The sequence below is a fragment of the Balearica regulorum genome, chromosome Z (assembly GCF_011004875.1).
Source record: "Balearica regulorum gibbericeps isolate bBalReg1 chromosome Z, bBalReg1.pri, whole genome shotgun sequence".
Classification (NCBI taxonomy): Eukaryota; Metazoa; Chordata; class Aves; order Gruiformes; family Gruidae; genus Balearica; species Balearica regulorum.
This window is the reverse complement of record NC_046220.1, coordinates 60331738-60352190: the sequence shown is the minus strand read 5'-3', so window position 1 is coordinate 60352190 and position 20453 is coordinate 60331738. Positions and strand designations below refer to the sequence as shown.

Here is a 20453-nt window from a genome sequence, read left to right as displayed (position 1 = left end):
TTTGGAAATAAACTGGAATAAAATCACTGAAGTGAGTTAAAATGTGTGAGTAAAAGTTTTGACAGATAGAAAGCCCACAAAGCAATTATCTACTTTGTCTATGTGCCACTAAAAATAGTCATCATGTCTGCTGTGGAAAACAGAGCGATTGTGCACAAATCCACTTAGAAATTTACTGCTTTGTTGTCTTCTAAAAGGGTAAGTAATGTTGTATTGCTCTTACCCCATTTTCCAAGTACCTCTATAACAAAGCCTTGAAAGACCTGGTGTTACATTCACAGAGCTTCCTTCTCATCTCCTCCCTGTCATGCCAAACAATATTCCACCTTTGATCAGCGGGTCTTCTCTTTACTTCAAAGAGCCACATAACACTGTTTAAACCCTTTTTCAGCCACAGAACATTGCACAGGTTGCATTCAAACTCTCTCATTCCCATGAGCTTTCTACATTCGTTATCCCTAAGTTTAATAACATTTATATTGTACCTTCTAAGAGACATACATCTCTGTGAAAAGAAATTCCTTCATAATCAGAACTATATGAATTTCTGTTATTTGCTTTTCAGATATTTGACTAAAAACCCTGAACTATGAGAAAGAGAATGTCAGTGACTGATATCACGTACAACTTTTTTTTAATTTAAGCTTTTATTTCCTCTGCAAGTATTTTTCTGCCTTTTTTGCAGTGATTTTAGAGTGAAATCACATTTTGCCTTTACCAAAATTCTTTTTCAAACTAACTCTTTTGCCATTGTTTAAAGGTTTTTTAAAAGTTCATTGTCCCTCAGGTATTTCCAGAGAAAGTAGGACAATACACTGACACAAATGCTGAGACTGATATTAAATGAGATTTCAGATGTACTTTTGACAACACAAAGCACTGCCAGCCCTGAACTAAAAAGCATGATCACCATCCATCCTTCCTTCCTCTCTTCTTCTAGAGAATTTCTGTTTCTTGGGGTAATTGGCAGACACAAAAGGCTGGCAGGTTCTCAGGAGCATGTACATGCTACCATCTTGTTTCCATTGTGTTGAATTGGGTGTTTAAATGTTTTCATTTTGGTAAAAAAGTGTAAGTATCCGTGTTTTCAGATAGAAAGAAGCAATCTCAAACACCTGAGGGTGTTAAGACCCCTTGGAGTCATACTGTGGCAGAAGTATGGCAGAAATGAGTATCATATCAGTAGTGATTGCTGCCTTAACTGTACAGCCCTTAATTATGGTACCTTTATTAATTACATGCACATATTGTGTCTTCTAGTGGTCATTGAAACAAGAAGTATAACAGGCAGTGATGTCTTTTATTCTAAGGGTTATTCAAGTAAAATTATGCCACTCAGAGAGCAAATGAGCAATTACTTTCCAACAACCAAAATTACAGATGTTGCTGACCCATGAAAAGCTCCTAAATGATGATATTACAAAGTATCTAGATTTTTTTTTGTCAGGGGACTGAGTCCAGGCATTCCTCATTCTTCATTCTTCATTTCACAGTCAAGAGAAGTTTGTGGTAAAATGAAAGGCATATCCTTCACCATCTCCTCTAACGATGCAGCCCCACTGATGGGACAGGTCCAGCACTCTCAGCTGTTCCTGACATGATGGATTGCAGTTTGAGAGCTGCATCCCAGCCTCAGTCCTGCCGTTGATACCAAACAGAAGTGCACCTGCAGCATCTTGCAAGAGTATTAGAATTCCTCACTAAGATGAAAGGCTGGTACAAAACAGTACAAATGGGACCCTGCCTTTGCTCAAAGGGTGGAGAAGATTCATTTCTTACCTAAATACATTTATGTCTCAAGTCCACTCTTGTGAAGTGGCCTGAGTCAGACCCCTCACCAGCACAAAGTTATTTGTAGCTACAATGGCCATGGTAAATATGCATGAAGTTACAGACAGACATTTGCAGGTGAAGCAACATTTCCACAGCGGCAAACTTCACATGGGCTCAGACGCCGGAAAAATAATGAAAAAAATCAGCAATCGCTGACAGTAAACTTCTGGATATCATACTATTTTGGAAACCTGGGGATTACAGGAGATAAACAGCAACATATCTTCTTGTCCAGATAAGATTATGCTTGGAAAACTTTGTTTTAACAGTGGGTTAGATCCAAGAAAAATGAAGGAGATTGGAAGATATTGTGAGACTATTTTGCTTCAAAAGATATTTTCCAGGAGCCCTGCATCTCTCCTTAGCAATTTGCTTCCCTGATCCCAAGCTTAGCAGGGATATTTAATATCATCTGTTAAGTCCTTCTCCTTCTCTAACATTAGATATATATGTGTGCTTTGAAATGCGGAATTACAAAACTATTTGCGCAGCAGAGGGAAACCTGGATTAAGTCTTTCACATTTGTATGTTAAAGAAAATGGGCAATAGCAGTTAGAAACAGAAGAGGGAGCCATTAATCACAATATCAGCTCTTTTTCAGTAAATGAAACAAAACATGATTCTATATGTAAAATTCTTTCCTTCACTGATGAATAGAGTCCTCAGCCAGCTCCTGCATACAACCAGTCTCCCTGGGCTTGGGCAGACGGCTTGCTTGGTACGTGACACTTTACCTCTGCCTCTTTGCTGAGAAGTCATGCTCCTGGCATCATGCTTTGTGCCCTTGTCTGCTGAGGTGGTACCATTTCACGTACTGAAGACCTCCTGAAGCTAGGATGTTAATATGCAAAAGTGAGGATGTGAATTGAAGGTGGATGCTCCACTCCATGGAAACACCAAGAACCAAGCAGATGCTTGCATCTCTGACAACACAGTGGCTTTGGCTCTGCATGTAAGTGGTGGAGAAGTGGATGCTCTGGGAGGAAGGAGGGAGGCTGCTAGGTTGGACATGCTGAACTACCCTCCACAGATGTCTACTTACCCATATAGGATGCCTAGATACCAAAGCAGAGATGTGTGTCTTGACTCCCCTCTCAAGTGCAAACTAACTGTGAGGAGCTCTCTCTCCTTTGAAGAGAGAATGAATTACCCAGCACAAAAGCACTACTGCTTTGTGTAGTACTGAAATGACTTCATACTAAGGGAAACTGTGCATTAGCTGGCATAGAATACATGCCACATGCACACTACAGTGACCCCACTAAGCAGACAAGTCCTCAGGCCACAGAGCCCTGTGGAGCCCTTGTTCTTCCTGATTGCATGACAGGTCTGGTTCAGTGTCTTTGGGTGCTTCGTACCAAGGGTTGTTTGAACTTAAACCACACATGGAAGACAAAAGGATCTTGAAACAGGGCTGCTGACATCTGTGTTATCTAAAGCCCTGCTATCTTGATTTGAGGTGTAGGCAGTGGAAGCTGTGACCTTAGCAGCAGTCAGGCACTGCCATTTCCCCACTTCTGGCAGAGGTATCTCCACTCTGTGTTGTTCCATGTCCTTGAGCTGGGACCTTCCCTATCCACCTGCTCATGTCCTGCCATAACACAGGTACCAAAGTGAAGGTAGCTGTGGGAGGACTCTCTCTTTCCCCCCACTCTCCTGCCATCTCTCCTTCTCCAGCCTCTTCTCAACTCCTGCCACAGAATTTAATTCTGCTGAGCTCACCCTGGGCTGAATTTTGTCAACGTTGGAGCCAGCTCTACATCCTTTAGTGGTAAACCCAAACAAAGCCACCTGCACTCTTCAGACACATCAGACCAAACAGCCCCCCTGATGAACAGTTTACCAGCCATCACCTTTAGAGAGCTCCTTTGTCCTCTCCATTACTGGCCCTGCTAACCAAAAACTCATGCTGGTGGACTCTGGGAGTTGAGTGAGGCTCCTCGGTCTTGGCTACTCACTCAGGGTCTGGCAGCAACTCAGACATTTACTGAGGATTTTCTTACTGGCTACTATTGTAGTATTCATGACACTACCAATTTAAACACACAGTAGTTCCATATGCATTTTACCATCAAATCACTCTTCACAGAAATGGCACCCTCCACCCAGCTCACAAATAGCATCACCACAATACAGCCACCTCCAGCATTTCCAGTTGTACTCCTGAAGTTAATGGCGAGAGGTTAGTGATTTTGACTGAAAGCAGGCACCTTCATTTCAACGTGATACAGCACCACTTGCCTCCAACCCATCCCAAACTAGTGCTAATGGCTCGCCCTCCATATTTTTACACTGTGAACCATGTTGCTCAGTTCATCCACTCACAGAGAGCCAGACGAGTTTGCCTGACTGGGATTTGAAGATGAAATGAAATGTCAAGGGGTCATGATGTGTCAAACTGAAACTATGCGCTAGTCCTGAGTCACTGCCAGCTAAATCCAGCAAGCACCAGAGCATGGTGTCCCGTCCCCAGCCGACACTCCTGCTTTGACTCATCGATTGCTTCTTGTGTTTTCTCCATATCCCCTCGGCTTTTGTAAATACATGACACAGGAGACTCTTCAGGACTTTCAGGAAACTCCCTCTGCCCATTGCATCTTATTTTACTTATTTATGTTCTACAGATTAATTATTTCCTTCATTTCCTCTTATTCAGCGGATCAGCCTCTCCAAAGAAATAGCATATCCTTTGTTTTCCCATGTTAAACTACTCCATTTTCCCAAGTGCTCAGAAATACAGACGCAGGCCCCCCGCAAACAGCCTCTACCTCCCCGCATCCTGCAGTCCTCATTCAGCCATGGGAAGCGTGAGCCCAGCTGCTAAACCACAGCACCAGGAGTACATACCGTCCTGAATTCAGACTCATTGCGGAGAAAGCATGAATGCTGATGGCGTTCCGCTCTGCATCACATCCATGCATCACTTCTTTCCAGCAGCTGAGAGCTGGCAAGCACAATAATGGGGAAGGGGGGGGAATCAGATAAACTGCTCTAAAATTTCAAACTCAAAGATGCTGAACACTCAATTCCCAGCATTTTGCTTCTCGAAGGTGAGGCACAAAGCCAGAGTGCAGTTGCCAAACCAAATATAGCTGTTAACTGTAGCAGAGAGATCCACTCATGTGCCAGCTTATGCTCGGTCTCAGCCAGAGCACTTGTCACTTGATGTACACAAGGTTTGGCAATTAAAATCCTGCCAACCTTAAGAATTAATATAAGTTGATTTTCAGAACATATAATATTGACAACATCCCTCTTGTCCACTGTATCCACAGAGCTGTCTGCGCTAACTGACACGTCATGGTGCATGCAATACATGGAGGTGACCAAATGTTAGAGCTGAGAGTAGTTATTGGAGTATTTTCCTTAAGTCCTAAATGTAGTCTGGTCAAATGTAGGCTTTTCTTCTCCTCCCACACTTTGTTGTCTTGCTTCATAACACAAGTGCTCATTACTGCTCATTACTGCATATTAATAACACTTTCAAAACAAAGGAGTAAGGCTTAGTCCATGTGATGAGTGTGCTACCAGCAGACTGCGTTGGTAAAGCATTCCAAATGCATACATCACCTTAGCAGCAGGACTGTGCTTTACAACCAGCATGATAATCCCATGGATACCAGCTGGAGCAAGTTTAACCAGCAAACTCTTGCTGACATGGCTCTGGTGATCAGATTGCACCGGTTCTCTCCCATGGGTGCTCTATGCCGTGGCACAATGCAATATCCAGGTGAGCATTAAGGTGACACAGGTAGCACCCAACATTCAACAGCTGGCAGTGTATGTGACAGGAAAGCAGGGTACCCAGAGAGATGGGAGTGGACACATTTTAATTATCTTTGCATTTGGGAATGCAGCCTCTATATTGAATCATAGACACTGGAGCTTGGCTCTGACAGAATTTCATCAGAAATAATAGAAGATAGACCTTGGCACCCTTGAGCTGGCTCTGTTCTGTGTTTGCACCACATGAGCAATCCCAGGTGGTTTATGACCTAGGCAGCTATGAACCTACCTACCTCCACACAGACAGACATGCCTTTCCCCCCTTCCCTGGCCACCAAGGAGCTGGCTGATCCACCGGGGAAGCTGGTTGCAGACACACTTCAACAACAGTGAAGCCCAAGTCACGCAAGCTAGCACCGAATCAGTGAGTCCTGATGGATCTAAGGGAGTTGTCACAGTGTTTCTGCACAGCACTCAATACATCCTTCACTGTCACTAGCCTTTTTTCCATTATCTGAAGCATCTCTGCCTCCTTTGGCCTAGATGACAGAGAGCTGACTACGTAGTCAGCCTGTTGTACTGGTCCTGCCAGCAAACAGTGCCTGGAGAATGTTTATCTGCAAGCCTACGAAAGGTTATCACTCCTGAGAAAAAATGTAGGTAACACATACTCTCCTGGCTGTTTTTGAATCTAAATGACCAAGATTACTGTGTTCATGTTGAATTGAACATTGATGCTGTATATTAACCATGTTCAACATGCCCATGACAGATCAGAACACATTCGTAATGAAACTTGGGTCCCAAAGGGCTGTTCTGATAGGTAGGCACTACGCTGCTTGATTCCCAGGACAGCTACATGTCTAGATGTGTGCTGTGTGTTTTCAGTCACCACACCACAGTTAGTTAGACAAAATGAATGCTAAAGTTGGTGGGCCCAGATGGTATTTGAGGAGTTCTGAGAAAACTCAGGGACAAACTAGCTGAATTAGTAACAGAAGTGTGTTACCTCTTGCCAAAATTATACCTGAATACTGGGAGCCAATGCTGTAATCGATAATTAAACAAAGGTTCTTAAGTGTCCAGGCAAATATGGTCCTGTAAGATCTGTGCTGAGCAATTAGTGAAGAGTCTAAGAAGGGACATCACTAAGGAACCTCTGGACTTTTCTGGCAAAAGCCACCATGGCTTTTGTAAAGATAAGTCTGGTGTTAACAGCTTTGTGGAGCTCTTGGAAGAGGCCAGACACATGTGGAGATAAGGGTGATCCAGAGGATCCAGTCTACCTGGATTTCCAAAAGGCAAAATTCCTGATCAAAGCCTGTTAAAGAAAACCAGGCAGCCATGGAATAAGAGGGAAGGTCCTCTCATGAAAAAATAACTAATTACAAGAAAAGAAATACAGGGTAGCAGAAAAATGGTCAGTTTTCACAATGCCAGTTACTCACTCGTATGGTGCCAGACCTGTACTGTTCTGTATATTCATAAATGGTCTGAAGAAGGTTGAGCAGTGAGGAACAAAAGTTTGCTGATAACACAAAGTTAGTCGAGACAGTAAGGACTTAGGCAGGCTGCAAATAATTGCTGAAGAACCTTGTAAGACTGACTGAGCAATGAATTGGTGGATGAATTGAGAATAAATGACTGTAAAGCAAGGTGCATGAGGGATAAACATCCTGCCATAAGAATTATGGCTTGCAAAATTACCGTAACTACTCAGGAGAGAGATGTGCTGCATGAAAACAACTCAATGCTTAGGAGCAGGGAAAAAAAAATAAAAATTGCACGTTAGGGGCTGTTGGGAAAATAACAGAGAACAAAACAGAAGTCATCACTGTACCATCCATGGCTTGAATACTGCGCATAGCTTGGTGACCTTGTATGGGAGTGGTTAGGCCTCTGAGAAAGAAAATGGTATTATCACGTGTTGAATAGTGGCTGTGCTGGAAGGACTGAATTGGCTAGGACTCCTCAACCTAGCTGAGGGAGAGGGAACATGATACTGGGCTACAAAATTGCAAGTGGCAGGACAAGGCAGCTAGGGATTTGTTCACATCCTCTTCTCCTTTAGGAACCAGGGGCCATCAAATGAGGATGGTGGATCCTGCTTCAAAGCAAATACAATGAGGTTGATTTTCACAGGGAGATACCTAACAGGTATTACTAGTTAGACCAGCCAAATCAGACTTGAGGAAACTCTCATGCTGAAAATAGCTGAATGTTGGGAGAGTACTGGGGGGGATACGATACATGCCTGCACTATTTTTACTCTTCCCTGGGTACCTGTCTGTAACTTGTCTTCATTGCTATTACACATGCTCTTTGAGTTACAGATTAGTCCTTCTCAGCAGCAGCTTTCCTCACAGATGCCAGTGAGCTTAGCTCCCCCTGCCTTCATTTGTCTCCTTTTTTTCTGAACTTCAGTGCACATTTCAGCAGTTCCATAGCACAGCACTCACATGGTGCAAAGCAACAAACTCCCCTGCCACATCTTCTGTTCATCTGGTATGTTGGCCAGGTGCCTCATGCAGCAGTCCTACTTTCTGTGGACTTTGTCCGGTTTTTTTCACATGTCCCTTGACTCCTTGCTGTATTGTTAACCACCAGAGGCACAGGTGAGGAGATTACCCTGTCCAAACTGGAGGGACCATTGGTCTGAGCCAGCAGAGCCCTTTCTACAGTCATGGGTGGAGGTTTGCTCCCTAGTGCTTAGAGGTTAGGCAGAGGCTTGCAGCTCCCGTGCTTCAATTTGCTTTGTAGTTGCACAGTGCAAACTGGTGTTGGTGGTGAAAGATGTGGTCTGACTTTCTTCCTTGTGCTGAGACAAGAGCTCATCCAGCAAACCAGCTAAACACTGTTCCAAGTCAAAAGTAAACTCTCCTCCCTCTTCTTGGTTTAACTTTAACCCAGGACTGATCCAATCCACCTCAAGGTCACACATGCTTGTGACAGTATGAGGTAACAGTGTGATCAAGCAGTCAGGGTAGGGGAAAGACTAGTCTACCTCTTTTAGCTGCAGCACGTGCTTGAGCTGTTTGTGAAAACATGACACTGTACACTTAAATTACACTGATTTCCAACTTCCCAATGCTTTTATGGATGCTGCACTGATTATTTTTGAGGCATCCAAACATTAAGGCAGCCATAGAATCATAGAATGGTTTGGGTTGGAAGGGATCTCTAAGGTCATCTAGTTCCAACCCCGCTGGCATGAGCAGGGACACCCTCCACTAGACCAGGTTGCCCAAAGCCCCATCCAACCTGGCCTTGAACACTTCCAGGGAGGGGGCATCCACAGCTTCTCTGGGCAACCTGTTCCAGTGCCTCACCACCCTCGCAGGGAAGAATTTCTTCCTACTAGCTAGTATCAATCTACCCTCCTTCAGTGTAAAGCCATTGCCCCTTGTCCTATCACCACATGCTCTTGTAAAGAGTCCCTCTCCAGCTTTCCTGTAGGCCCCCTTTAGGTACTGGAAGGCTGCAAAAAGGTGTCCCCGGAGCCTTCTCTTCTCCAGGCTGAACAACCCCAACTCTCTCAGCCTGTCCTCACAGGAGAGGTGCTCCAGCCCTCTGACCATTTTTGTGGCCCTCCTCTGGACTCGCTCCAACAACCCCATGTCTGTCTTGTACTAGAGAGCCCAGAGCTGGACGCAGTACTCCAGGTGGGGTCTTACCAGAGCAGAGTAGATGGGCAATATCACCTTCCTTGACCTGCTGGCCACACTGCTTCTGATGCAGCCCAGGATAGGGTTTGCTTTCTGGGCTTTGACCAGGCATTGCCAGGCCATGTCCAGCTTTTTATCCACCAGTGCCCCTAAGTCCTTCTCATCAGGGTTGCTTTCAATCCATTCTCCCCCCAGCCTGTAGATGTGCTTCAGATTGCCCCAATCCACATGCAGAACCTTGCACTTGGCCTTGTGGAACTTCATGCAGTTCACATAGGCCCACCTCTCAAGCCTGTCAAGGTCCCTCTGGATGGTATCCCTTCCCTTGAGCGTATTGACCACACCACACAGCTTGGTGTAATCAGCAAACTTGCTGAGGGTGCACTCGATCCCACATCCCCAACAAAAACGTTAAGCAGTGCCGGTCCCAATACTGACCCCTGAGAAAGGCCACTCGTCATCGTTCTCCACTTGGACATTGAGCTGTTGACCACAACTCTTTGAGTGCGACCATCCAGCCAATTCCTTATCCAGTGAGTGGTCCATCCATCAAATCCATGTCTCTCCAATTTAGAGACAAGGATGTTGTGCGGGACAGCATCAAATGTCTTGCACAAGTCCAGGTAGATGATGTCTGTCACTCTTCCCTTGTCCACCAGTGCTATAACCCTGTCATAGAAGGCCACCAAGTTTGTCAGGCACAATTTGCCCTTAGTGAAGCCATGCTGGCTGTCCCCAGTCACCTCCTTATTTTCTATGTGCCTGAGCATAGTCTCCAGGAGGATCTGCTCCATGATCTTGTCAGGCACGGAGGTGAGAGTGACCAGCCTCTAGTTCCCCGGGTCTTCCTTTTTTCCCCTTTTTAAAAATGGGGGTTATGCTCCCCTTTTCCTGTCAGTGAGAAGAGGGGTTTTTTTAGGTGGGAAGAGGTTCTTTATATCTCTTGGTGTTTGAATTGCAAAGTTGGCATTGTTCAGGAATATATTTATTATCAGCTAAGACGACTCACCTTTATACCATTCAATCCTGCCTGAGGGGATAGTCCCTAAATGTTAAGCAGCCAGCTCCATGCTCCTGGGCTGCATGTCCTTGCCTCATCACTACCTGGCTATACAGGCACACAATTGTCAGTTCAAGGAATTGATTCAAATCGATTGAACAATCAGCCTGGTCTACCTATTCTGTTAATCAGAGCAAAGTAATACATACTAAATTCAGGATGAAGATTTGCAATGCAGCTACACATGGAAAAAAATTTGTTTCAAGGACAAATAAAAGAACAAAGCAAAACAATTTTTATAAAGGTTCTTCTTTATCTACAAATTAGGTTAGTCTTCATTGCACTTGGGTTGCAGCAAAGACACATTTGCAGCATTGTATATCTAGAAGGTACGGATCGTAAAAGCAATTGGATGCTTGATTAAATTCTGAGTACCAGACCTTTTCTTCCCCTTCTAACCACAGAAGTTAGATGCAGAGGGATGCCCCTCCCTACCCTCCACTAAAGACATGAACCCATGTAGTATCACTAAAACAGTGAAGAAAAGGCAGAAAGGACAGTAGTAGTCTATTAAAAAAAAAAAAAATCAACAATACTTAAAAGATCTTTTCAGCTCTCAGTGAGCACAGCTTGAAGGAATAAGCTCCACTTAGATGACTGTGGGGTCCTTGAATAGTATTCTCCAAAGTTGGTCACACATAGTACCACCTCCTTTTAAAATAAATCACTCTATTAATTGAAAATTTTTTGAGAAGAAGTTTTGACAACAGTGCAGTAATGTCTAACTCTTCCACATGTCATTGGTAGACCTCTACTGCTGCTGCAGGTGAGAGATGAAAGATTCTTCCTTGCAACCTGGTTTGTCAATCCACAGATGAAGAAGGCTAGAAGGGAGAAGCAGTCAAGAGGATCAGCACTCCCCTTCAGATGACCTGCAGTGGAGTGATCCGATTGATTGTTTGAGAGTCCCCAACTCGGATCCCATCAGTGACAAGAAAGGAAGGAAGAACAGAGTGAGAATATAGATACAAGCATTACTTGGTGTACTTCTGATTAAATAACGACAAGAAATAGATCTTGTCCCCCAGAAGACTAGCTATACTAAGCATATTATTTTTCAGCAAGTTAACAGTCATCCATGAATCATGAGCAATATCACTGTGGCATTACATAGATACACACAGACAATTCATCATCTTTACAACGTACCATCTGTAACCCTTGGACTCCTGGCAGAACACAGGTAGTGCTGTAATCACACAAACTGGATACCCTTCCTTCATGTTATTCACCACTGTACACACAGCAGGAAACACACGAGGCTGTTCAGCAAGATAAAGGACATTCTGTTTATCACACATGGGCTAAACATTCATTCTGTTTATCACACACGTTCAAATGGTGGTTTGTGCAGATGGTGCAACCGCCTTCTTCCCAAATCCTTCCAGTGAACCACGGCGTCTTCCATACAGTTATTTTCCAGTAAGGATGTTGCATTACATCTTCAACAGATAAGCAATTATTTGCCTGCACTTTTGTCAGGAAACAGGAAGAGCAAACTGTTTATGCCTGAGAAGCATTTGTGTTCCATATCGTCTAAAAGGCTTTAAACTCTCTGCTCCTCAATGAGACATTTGTTAATATAAGTTGCTATTTTAGCTTGGGCCTCTGAAATATCACCAGAAAACATCCTACTTTCATGCTAAACACCTGCTAAGAGTTAGTAGACAAGGCTGCAACAGATAGAAGGAGAGCTAGAGCTTAATTAATCCTTGAGATGAGAGATCAAATGCATTAAACAAACCTCTTAGTCTTTATTATGTATGGGGGGGAAAAAAAAACTTGTTAGAATGTGGAAACCAAAGAACAAGACAAGGGAAGGAACAGACTAGCCCACAGAAGTAAGTAATTTATTATACAAAACCTTATGGCCTTTAAGCTGTACAAGACTGCTCAAATTCTTGCCACAGTTCAATCTACCCCCTTCCTTACTCTCCATATTTGAAATGGTGACTATTTCCTATCTGTACACCAGCTATCTCAGTACATTTTGGACTGAGGGCTTTTCCATTTGCTTGTGTTTGTAGGGACCCAGCTATGCCCAAGTCTTAGGTCACTTGGCTGCAAGTTCTGTGTACAACTTGGTGAAATGTATCAGGACTGCAAGATTTGAAAAAAATACATTTAAATCCTACCACCAAATATACAGCCATCAGCTATTCAGATTTAAAGTAAATGCGATTCCATATTCTGGGTGAGGGAAGAGGACTTAAGATATTTCAGAAACCCACTGTGGCTGCAGTTTGCTATGTGTTTATTTATATCTCATTATTCCCCCACAGTACTGAACCATTTGGTTTTAGTTATCTACTAATAAGGGAACAGTTTTGCTCTAATGAAATGTGTCATTAGGTAAATTTTACTTAACCCATTTAGACATTACAGCTACAGTTGTCAGACTTCTAATTCACTGTTAGGAATAATATCTTTGTGCCCTGAAGCCAGTCAAGTTGAACTACTAAGCATTTTGAAGAACACATTTTATGTAAAAACATAAAAGAAAGCACCCAACTCAAATGTGTTATAAAAAAATCTTATTTATGTATCTTAAAAAAATACAAGGCACATTATACAAAAATCAAATAGCTATTCATCAAAACTTTGTTAAATAGCCCCATTTAAGATTATGTACTGGCAAGCATTAAGTAACAGCGTATAAATCTCAACTAACTTTTTATCTCAGTGCTAGCTGGTAACAAGTTCAGCTTGTCAACTCAATAGGATAACCTTACAGGCTTCTGCCATGCTAGTATTTACAGCATGATAACTTCGTAAACAACATAAAATTACATTATACTAAAGATAATAAGAAGTCTACACCAAGACGGTGAAATGGATTCTCCTTTCCTTCTTTTTACAGTTTCAAATAATGTTCAGTGTAAGCAGGTACACAGAACATGTTCCTACACACACAGTCTGTTCAGCTGTTTAATACATTACAGTTAAAGCCAAACAACACAGATTTCTCTGTTAATTAAATATACTCCAACACTACACAACATTCCAGTGACATTTTGCTTTTTAAAACCTTTGATATTGAACAAAAATGTCTTCAACCACAACTTACTTCCAGGTCAGCAGCATTTTTGCAAAGCATCTGAAATGTCATGATTTTTTTTTTCCAGTCTAGTAGGAAGATTTATCTGCTTACAGTTTCTACACAGGGCCAGCAGCTGACAGTTCCGAAATCCGGGCTTCAACGTAATTAAAAAGCAGAGATGTTTCTTCAGACTCTCTTGTACAAAATAACTCTTGTCACTTACATCCTTTCACCAGTAGCAATAAAAGTTCCCTTTTCTAGGATTAAACTCAGTAGGTTGATTTAGTGGTCCCATTTGAGTTTGAAGAAAAAGAATTTGATTTCTTGGGGTATCTGCTTGATAAGAGAGACACTTGCATCCTCTGTGTAGTTCGCACACTTCGGCAAAGAACAGCATTTTTAAGGTGGTCTCTGAAGTCTTTTGAAATATAGTAATAGATGAATGGATCAATACAACTGTTCAAAGTAGAAAGACACAGCGCGATTATGTACGACACATACAGATGGCTCTCACTGCGGGTTTTGAGGAGCAAATAGTGCACAACAAGCAGCACATTGCTAGGTGTAAAACAGATGAGATATGTGGACAGGACAGCAATAATGAGTTTGATTGCTCTTTTCCGTTTTTTCCCAGCACTTATATCTGAAATGGAAGCACTTAGAGTCTTAATCATTAGTATGTAAGCAACAGCAGTGAGGAGAGCTGGGATTAAGAAGAATCCAATTGCAAGCGAGAGGAAATAACTGAACATACTATGAGCCAAAGTATTTTCAGGCAACACATCATGGCAGGTAGTGATGTTAAGATTTGAAATATATGTTGTCTGGTTAACAAGATACAATGGAATGGTGCCCAACAAAATCAGTAACCACACAGCAAGGGAGATGCCCAAGGCAATTTCAGATTTCTTTCTGGAGTGCACTATGGGGTTCACCACAACCCAATACCGTTGCACACTGAGGCATGTCATAAAGAGAATGGAACAGTACATATTTCCATAGAAAAATCCAACAAGTACTTTGCAGAGACCTTCACCAAATAGCCAATTATTACCATTTACATGGTATGCAATCTTCAGCGGGAACCAGACAACAAAAAGAAGGTCTGCCAATGCCAAGTTAGCCATATAAATCACAGCTGGATGTTTCTTCTTTGTTCGGAAAAAAAAGACCCAGAGGGCCATGGCATTGCTAGGCAAACCAATGATAAAGACAATGATATAGACAATGGGAAGAAAAACTGTAGTCAGCTTTCCTGTGAGGGCTTTTGCTGCAAATTCATCCACTTTGTATGGTGCTTCAGAGGCATTAGTTGTATCTGGAACTTTCTGGCCAAGAAAACTTCTTCCTTTTGACTTGCTGTTTCCACTACTCTCTAAAATTAAAAAAAAAAAAGAAGTTGCTGTTACTGAAGTACAGACTTTTTGTCCTTTTTAAAAATAAACTAGGCGCCATGATTTACTCTGAAGAATTAAAGAGGGCCTCATCAACAGAAAATTTAAGGTTAAGGTTTTCAAACACTTGGCAATTTTTCTTCACTTTGTTTTATTATCAAAAACACAACCTTTATCCCTATTCAAGGATTGTATCAGCAATGAAAATGCTTTTCCACGTCACCAGTGATATTAAAAATACCTCTTTAAAATGGCTGTCAGGTGCTCCTATCATCTGAACAGTTACAATAGAAACTGCTTCAAGTACCTAAGGGCATCATTATCCTTTCACATGGCAGTGCCAGATTACCTGAGTGCTGTGACTCATAAAACTTTGCAGCAGGCTAACATAACTGCAGTAGAAGTTTCCTCACTTTAGATGGCCTAAAAATCAGGTATGCATTAAAAAAAGAGCATGCTGCCCTCAGACAAGCTAGAAGGAAAACTCAGAACATAATGCCAAAAGCTGTGCACAAGTGATCTCTAGGGAAAGAAAGAGGCATGTTACACCGTATCTGAATTGAAATGTGAACAGATTAACTTTGTGCATGAAGATGCAACAGGGCCAGGCATCTAGGATTTCCATCTAATTCACGGGCAAGATGGTCAGCTGACCTCTACAGTTTCTACTCAAAGTGCTAGGTAGTAGAGCTGACAGCTATGGTTGCTTCATGCACAAGACAGCTATCACTTCAAGTTTTGCCTTGCCTCCTGGAACACCACAGGAACATACAAACCATATAGGCAAGCCAGCCACCCCTGGCTGCTCTGCCTTGTACAACAGCCTTCAGATGGCTTGGTTCAGAACCCCTCCAGACCCAACACAGTCCTCTCCTGCCAACACATTAAATTGCACAAGCAGATACTGTCCATAAACTTGCACTGTTCCAAAAAGTCAGACATACACCAAGTTAAACTGTACGGACGTGGAACTTGACTGTCTGTGGGAGAATTATTTTTAACCTTATCTCAGTTTCAATCAATATTTGTAGATTATTTTAGCCACAAAACCCCCCAACTGGAGTATAAAGGAGAGTCCTTTTAAGCAAGCAGGTTTGTGTATAACAAGCCACGAACAGTGTTGAAGGATGGCTCCTTTGTTACTCGGTAAATAGAGTTTTGATACAGTTCCAGAATGAAAAATGCTTACAACTTACGTTTTAAAGTGTAAGAAAAGAATTTTCACACAAGAAATACATAAATACACAAGTGTGTGTGTTTTCTAATATAGATTCTCAAAAGTAGCACAACTGTAGATGGCTATTGCTTTCAAGTTATTACTGCAAAAGGCTGACATATAGCATCCTGTCTAGACTGTGTGACGTCCTAAAGAGGTGTACAGAAATACAACATATATTGTGCACAGAAACACAGCATATATTGGTGGTCTTTGGAGTTTTGAATTAGCTCCACCTAACAAGTATTTGACAAGCTCCTGGCACAGGCAGGCTTCACTGGAAAACTGAGGTGTAAAAAACCTCTTTGCCAGTACAATGGCATGGACAAATCTTTGCAGTAGACTGCATGAAGACTGCAATCTAAATTATGCCAACAAAACAACAGTCCTAGGAAAAGGAATTCAAATGCCAAACATTTATTTTGGCCTACACATGATGTAATTCCAACAGGGCAAAATACACAAATCCTGCTCTCAGATCTGCAAGCCACATGATTATGTCAGCAATACTGTTAAAGTCTGTGAAGTTAACTTGTATAATACAGAAAACCCAAGTCCCTAACCTGAGCCATGACTAATAGAAGCCATAAAACCAGCTTGAAGAACACAGTTTACATAGATATCAGATAATGTAAGTGATAATTAGCTAAGCAATACCTCTTAGCTTAGCTGAGAAAAACCCTGGAGGTGCTTGGAAGCAGACCCTTTATTCTAAGCTGACAGCAGTTCTCAGAGTACTGTAATAAAGCACAATGTACAGTGCTATGTTAAGCACCTGTCCATCAGTAAGTAGTTGATATTATCAAATTGCAGTCATAGTATTTGCATGCCATTCCAAAGACTTAAATTACTGTAGAAAACTGGAAAAGCAACTACTACCTCTTTTATCAATGTTTTGTGATCAGATATAAAGCAATGTTTTGCAACTGAGGTTCATAGGTTGGGTTGAAAAAAAAAAAAAAAATAAAAAATGCTCACGAAAAAGCCCTAAAGTGTTAGTGTGACACGTTAGAGTAAGATCTATAATAAAGTGGATTGACAGACACATAAACCACAGACAGTATTGCAAGAGTGGCAGAATACAGACAAGGGGGTTTTTAATTCTATTTTTGAAGACGCAGTCAAGCTAAACGGGTGATTTCAGAGACCAAGTCTTGCTGATTTTAAGTAGTTTCAGCCTCGAAAGTTCTGACTGCTGATACTGGGCAGCTTTTGTTAGCCCAACTGGCACCCACATAGGGAGACAGTTCAGCGTCCTGTTTGTCTTAACACTCCCTCACCGAGCAACCAATCCTTTGTTAGGTATGTGCATTTGCTACATCCTTTTCTTACTCTTTCCCCGCTTGCAGTTTTCCATAACAATGGAGTTCTTTTCCAAGCCGAGTTTCACCCTGCCTGACTCACATACAGAGAATGCAGTTGACTTGCTAATTTGCCCACGGGAAAAGCTTCCTTGGCATCACGGGAAAAACTTACTCTCCTCCCACAACAAAAGAATGTTTCAACACCTTTGCCGTTTGTCCAGAAGATATATCCCACTGCATACCAAACGAAGGATTATGCCTACCCTGCAGACACAAAAGGGACAGCAGCACAGAGTACCCAAATTAACTAGCTTAGGTCACGGTAGTAATACCCACACAGGACTAAGGTTAAAATTATCCTGGTTCTTGGATCTGCAGCCCAGATTCACCACGACCTCGCCGTGGCATTAGCGTGTTTGAAAACAGCCACGACAAGCCCCTGGCTTATTGTGCATCTCCCTTGGTTGGGATGGGATGGCACTTCCAGCTCAACTTCACCTCCCTACTCCAGAAGATCAAGCACCCAGCTAAAACTTTTAAACATACTACTCCCCCACCTCCCCCAATGATTCCAAATTCCTCCCCCCGCCCAGGTCAGACAACTGGGCTATTATGAGGCAGTTTAATTTCAGAAACTTCGCTCTGAACAACAAAATTTGTAGCTATCTAGTACCTATTTGTTGAGAAAATAGGACCTGCCGTAAGCCGGGCTTCGATACGTACATAATCTTTATGCATATATACTTGCAGTATGTATATAAGCCCAGGATGAACAAATACAGAAGGACACAGTGCAAAGGCATGCGTGGATAGGGCAATGAGGTTTACTATAAAAGGTAGTGAAACATGAACCTTCAGGCAGTGAAATATTAATTTGAATGACTTGAGGTTTTTTCCCCAAACAGCACTTAGTAAGAACATTCAATAACCAATAATATAAACTAACAAAGATAGGATTAGGAAAAAAAAAGCCAACAACCTAGCTTTTCAGAGTTGTGGGGGAAAAAAAAAAAAAGAACACCGTCTTCAAGGGGTTTTTTTACGTTTATAGATAGCTTTCAGGCAGGTTGCCAGCCGAGAAGCAGACTAGGTACAGCACCGACGCGGGTGAAGCCCGGCCACGCGTGCCAGGCAGCTCCCGCGGACCGCCCGCGCAGGACCTGCAGCCCCCCCCAGCTCCGTGCGCCCCACAGCTCCACAGGGGCTGCAAGCCGACACCGGCTGCTCGCCCGTCGAGCTGCTTGCCGCCGCCGGCCAGCTGACAGCACCGTCCCCGCGGGTCTCAGCAGCCTCACAGCCACCGGTACAAGTCTTCCGAACCCGTTCGACTCCGGGAACCTCGCCCAGTCCGCTCCGGGCTCCCCGCATCCCAGCCAGGGGCCAGAAACCTGCTCTTCGGCGCGGTTCAGCCCCGCCCTGCCCTGCGCCTCGCCCGCCGAGAGCCCAGCCGTGCCCCCCGCACCGCTACCCGCCTGAAGCCACAGGGCCCGCAGCCCAGCTCCTCAGCCCAGCCCGCAGCCAAGGGGTGCCGAGCAACCAACGCGGCACCCGGGGAACCCTGGGAGGGCGCGGCCGCCCCCAGCTGATCCCAGCCGAGCCGGCGGCTCTAGTACCCGTCGGCGGCAGCTCGCCCTCCTCCTCTCACCTGTGGGAGCGGCGGCTCCCAGCAGCGCGCAGAGCAGCAGCAGCAGACACAGCCCACGGCACCCCGCCATCCTCCGGCCACCACTGCCTCTCCCGCACATCTGACCAGTTTCACCTGATACCTGAACTAGGAGGGGGCGGGAGGTGCGGCCTGGCCCGGACCCGCCCGTCGCTAGGTTGGTACCGGCCGGGCCGCACCCCCAAGGGCTGTGGGGGCTGGCCCTAAAATGGCGGGGCGAGCGTGGCCGCCGGGTCCGCTGCACCTGCCTCGAAATGGCGGGAGCACCCCTTCTTCTCCCCCTTTACGGGAGCGGTTGGTGTGGCGTCTTGCTTCACGCTCCATATCCCCGCTCTGTGGCTGCTGGGGCTGAGCAGGTGCCGCGGATGTCGGCCCTCCCCTCCCTCCCTCCCGCTCAAGCTGGTCCTCCAGCGGTGACCCGGCCCCAAGCCTACCCGTGGGAGCCCGGCCGCGGGGCGGGGGAGGCTCTTGCCCGCGGCAGGTGCCCTGTTAGCCGGTCGGAGCTGGGTAAAGCCGAGGCGCGCTGCTTGAGCGGCCGCGTATTCAGAGGTGGTCGTGGTTCACGGCGAGTTGCTGCTGGAGGGGAGCAGGCTGGTGCTGAGGCAGGCGTGCTGGGGCCCGGGGCAAGCTGGCGAGGAAACAGGCTGGAGGGGCGTTTCGTGGGACAGCGTTACTCCTGCTAGGTTGTAACGTGTTGCTTTGTGTGTGCCGGGTTTCTTAATGTTCTTCATTATGTTGTGGTATGACAGATGGGCAGAAAAATGCATAATGTCTGCCTAACGCTGAAGCATTCGTGGTACTGTGCTGGCATGACCTGGGGTAAGCAATGGGCAAAGAAATGGGCATTTTCACTTGTCAGCTTCGCTTACGCTCAAGAGTACACCAGTTTCTTTTTGGTTTTTTGCAAGAGATTTCAAGGACAAAATTAAGCACAATGGAATGCCAGTAGTGTTTTCCATTTATCCACGCAAATATGAATTTAAGAAATGCTTTTAGGCTTGTAAAATCAAGCACACAATTTATCAAATTCCAAAATTAAAACTACGTGTTCAACCCTGGTTCACACTTCTAGACATGTAAGTGGTCATCCGGTTACATCAGTGATGCTCCCTCTGCTTCCATCAGTCTGTTTAGTTGGGTTTTCTTTTCTTATTTTGAATAAATATGTTATGAATATGCTCTGTTCTATGTTGTTCTGAAAAGAGTTCTTTTTTTGGGCTTTCTATGATGGTCATGAAATATGGCTGTGAGTTGAGAAGATCTGTATTGTTCCCCTTTTACAGATGGAAAATGGAGCACAGAGAGATGAAGGTAAATGCACTTGGAAGTTTTGGGTGCCCAAGTCGATATCAAGGGCTTCTCTATTATCAGCTCTTTGTTATAGGTTACTCCATACTCCGAGTGTGGTTCCTGTTTGTCATGCAACTAGCTAAGACTATTTACAGATTTCTCATCATAGACTCAGTCTCTTTGCTAAGCACCCGGAAAGTCATACCACATCCCTCCAGACCCCTTCCCTGTCTGTTTCTGTCTCACTTGCAGTGCTGTTGTG

General features: G+C 44.0%; 1 protein-coding gene across 1 annotated transcript; it reads right to left on the bottom strand.

Moving 5' to 3' along the window:
* Positions 1-12803: 12803 nt before the first annotated feature.
* F2RL1 (F2R like trypsin receptor 1) lies at positions 12804-19056 on the bottom strand. The gene is made up of 2 exons (XM_075740450.1): positions 18884-19056; positions 12804-14699 (listed from the first exon to the last, which is right to left on the bottom strand). Exons 1-2 carry the CDS (start codon positions 18981-18983, stop codon positions 13594-13596), a joined length of 1206 nt encoding a protein of 401 aa, XP_075596565.1. The 5' UTR covers positions 18984-19056; the 3' UTR covers positions 12804-13593.
* Positions 19057-20453: the final 1397 nt, after the last annotated feature.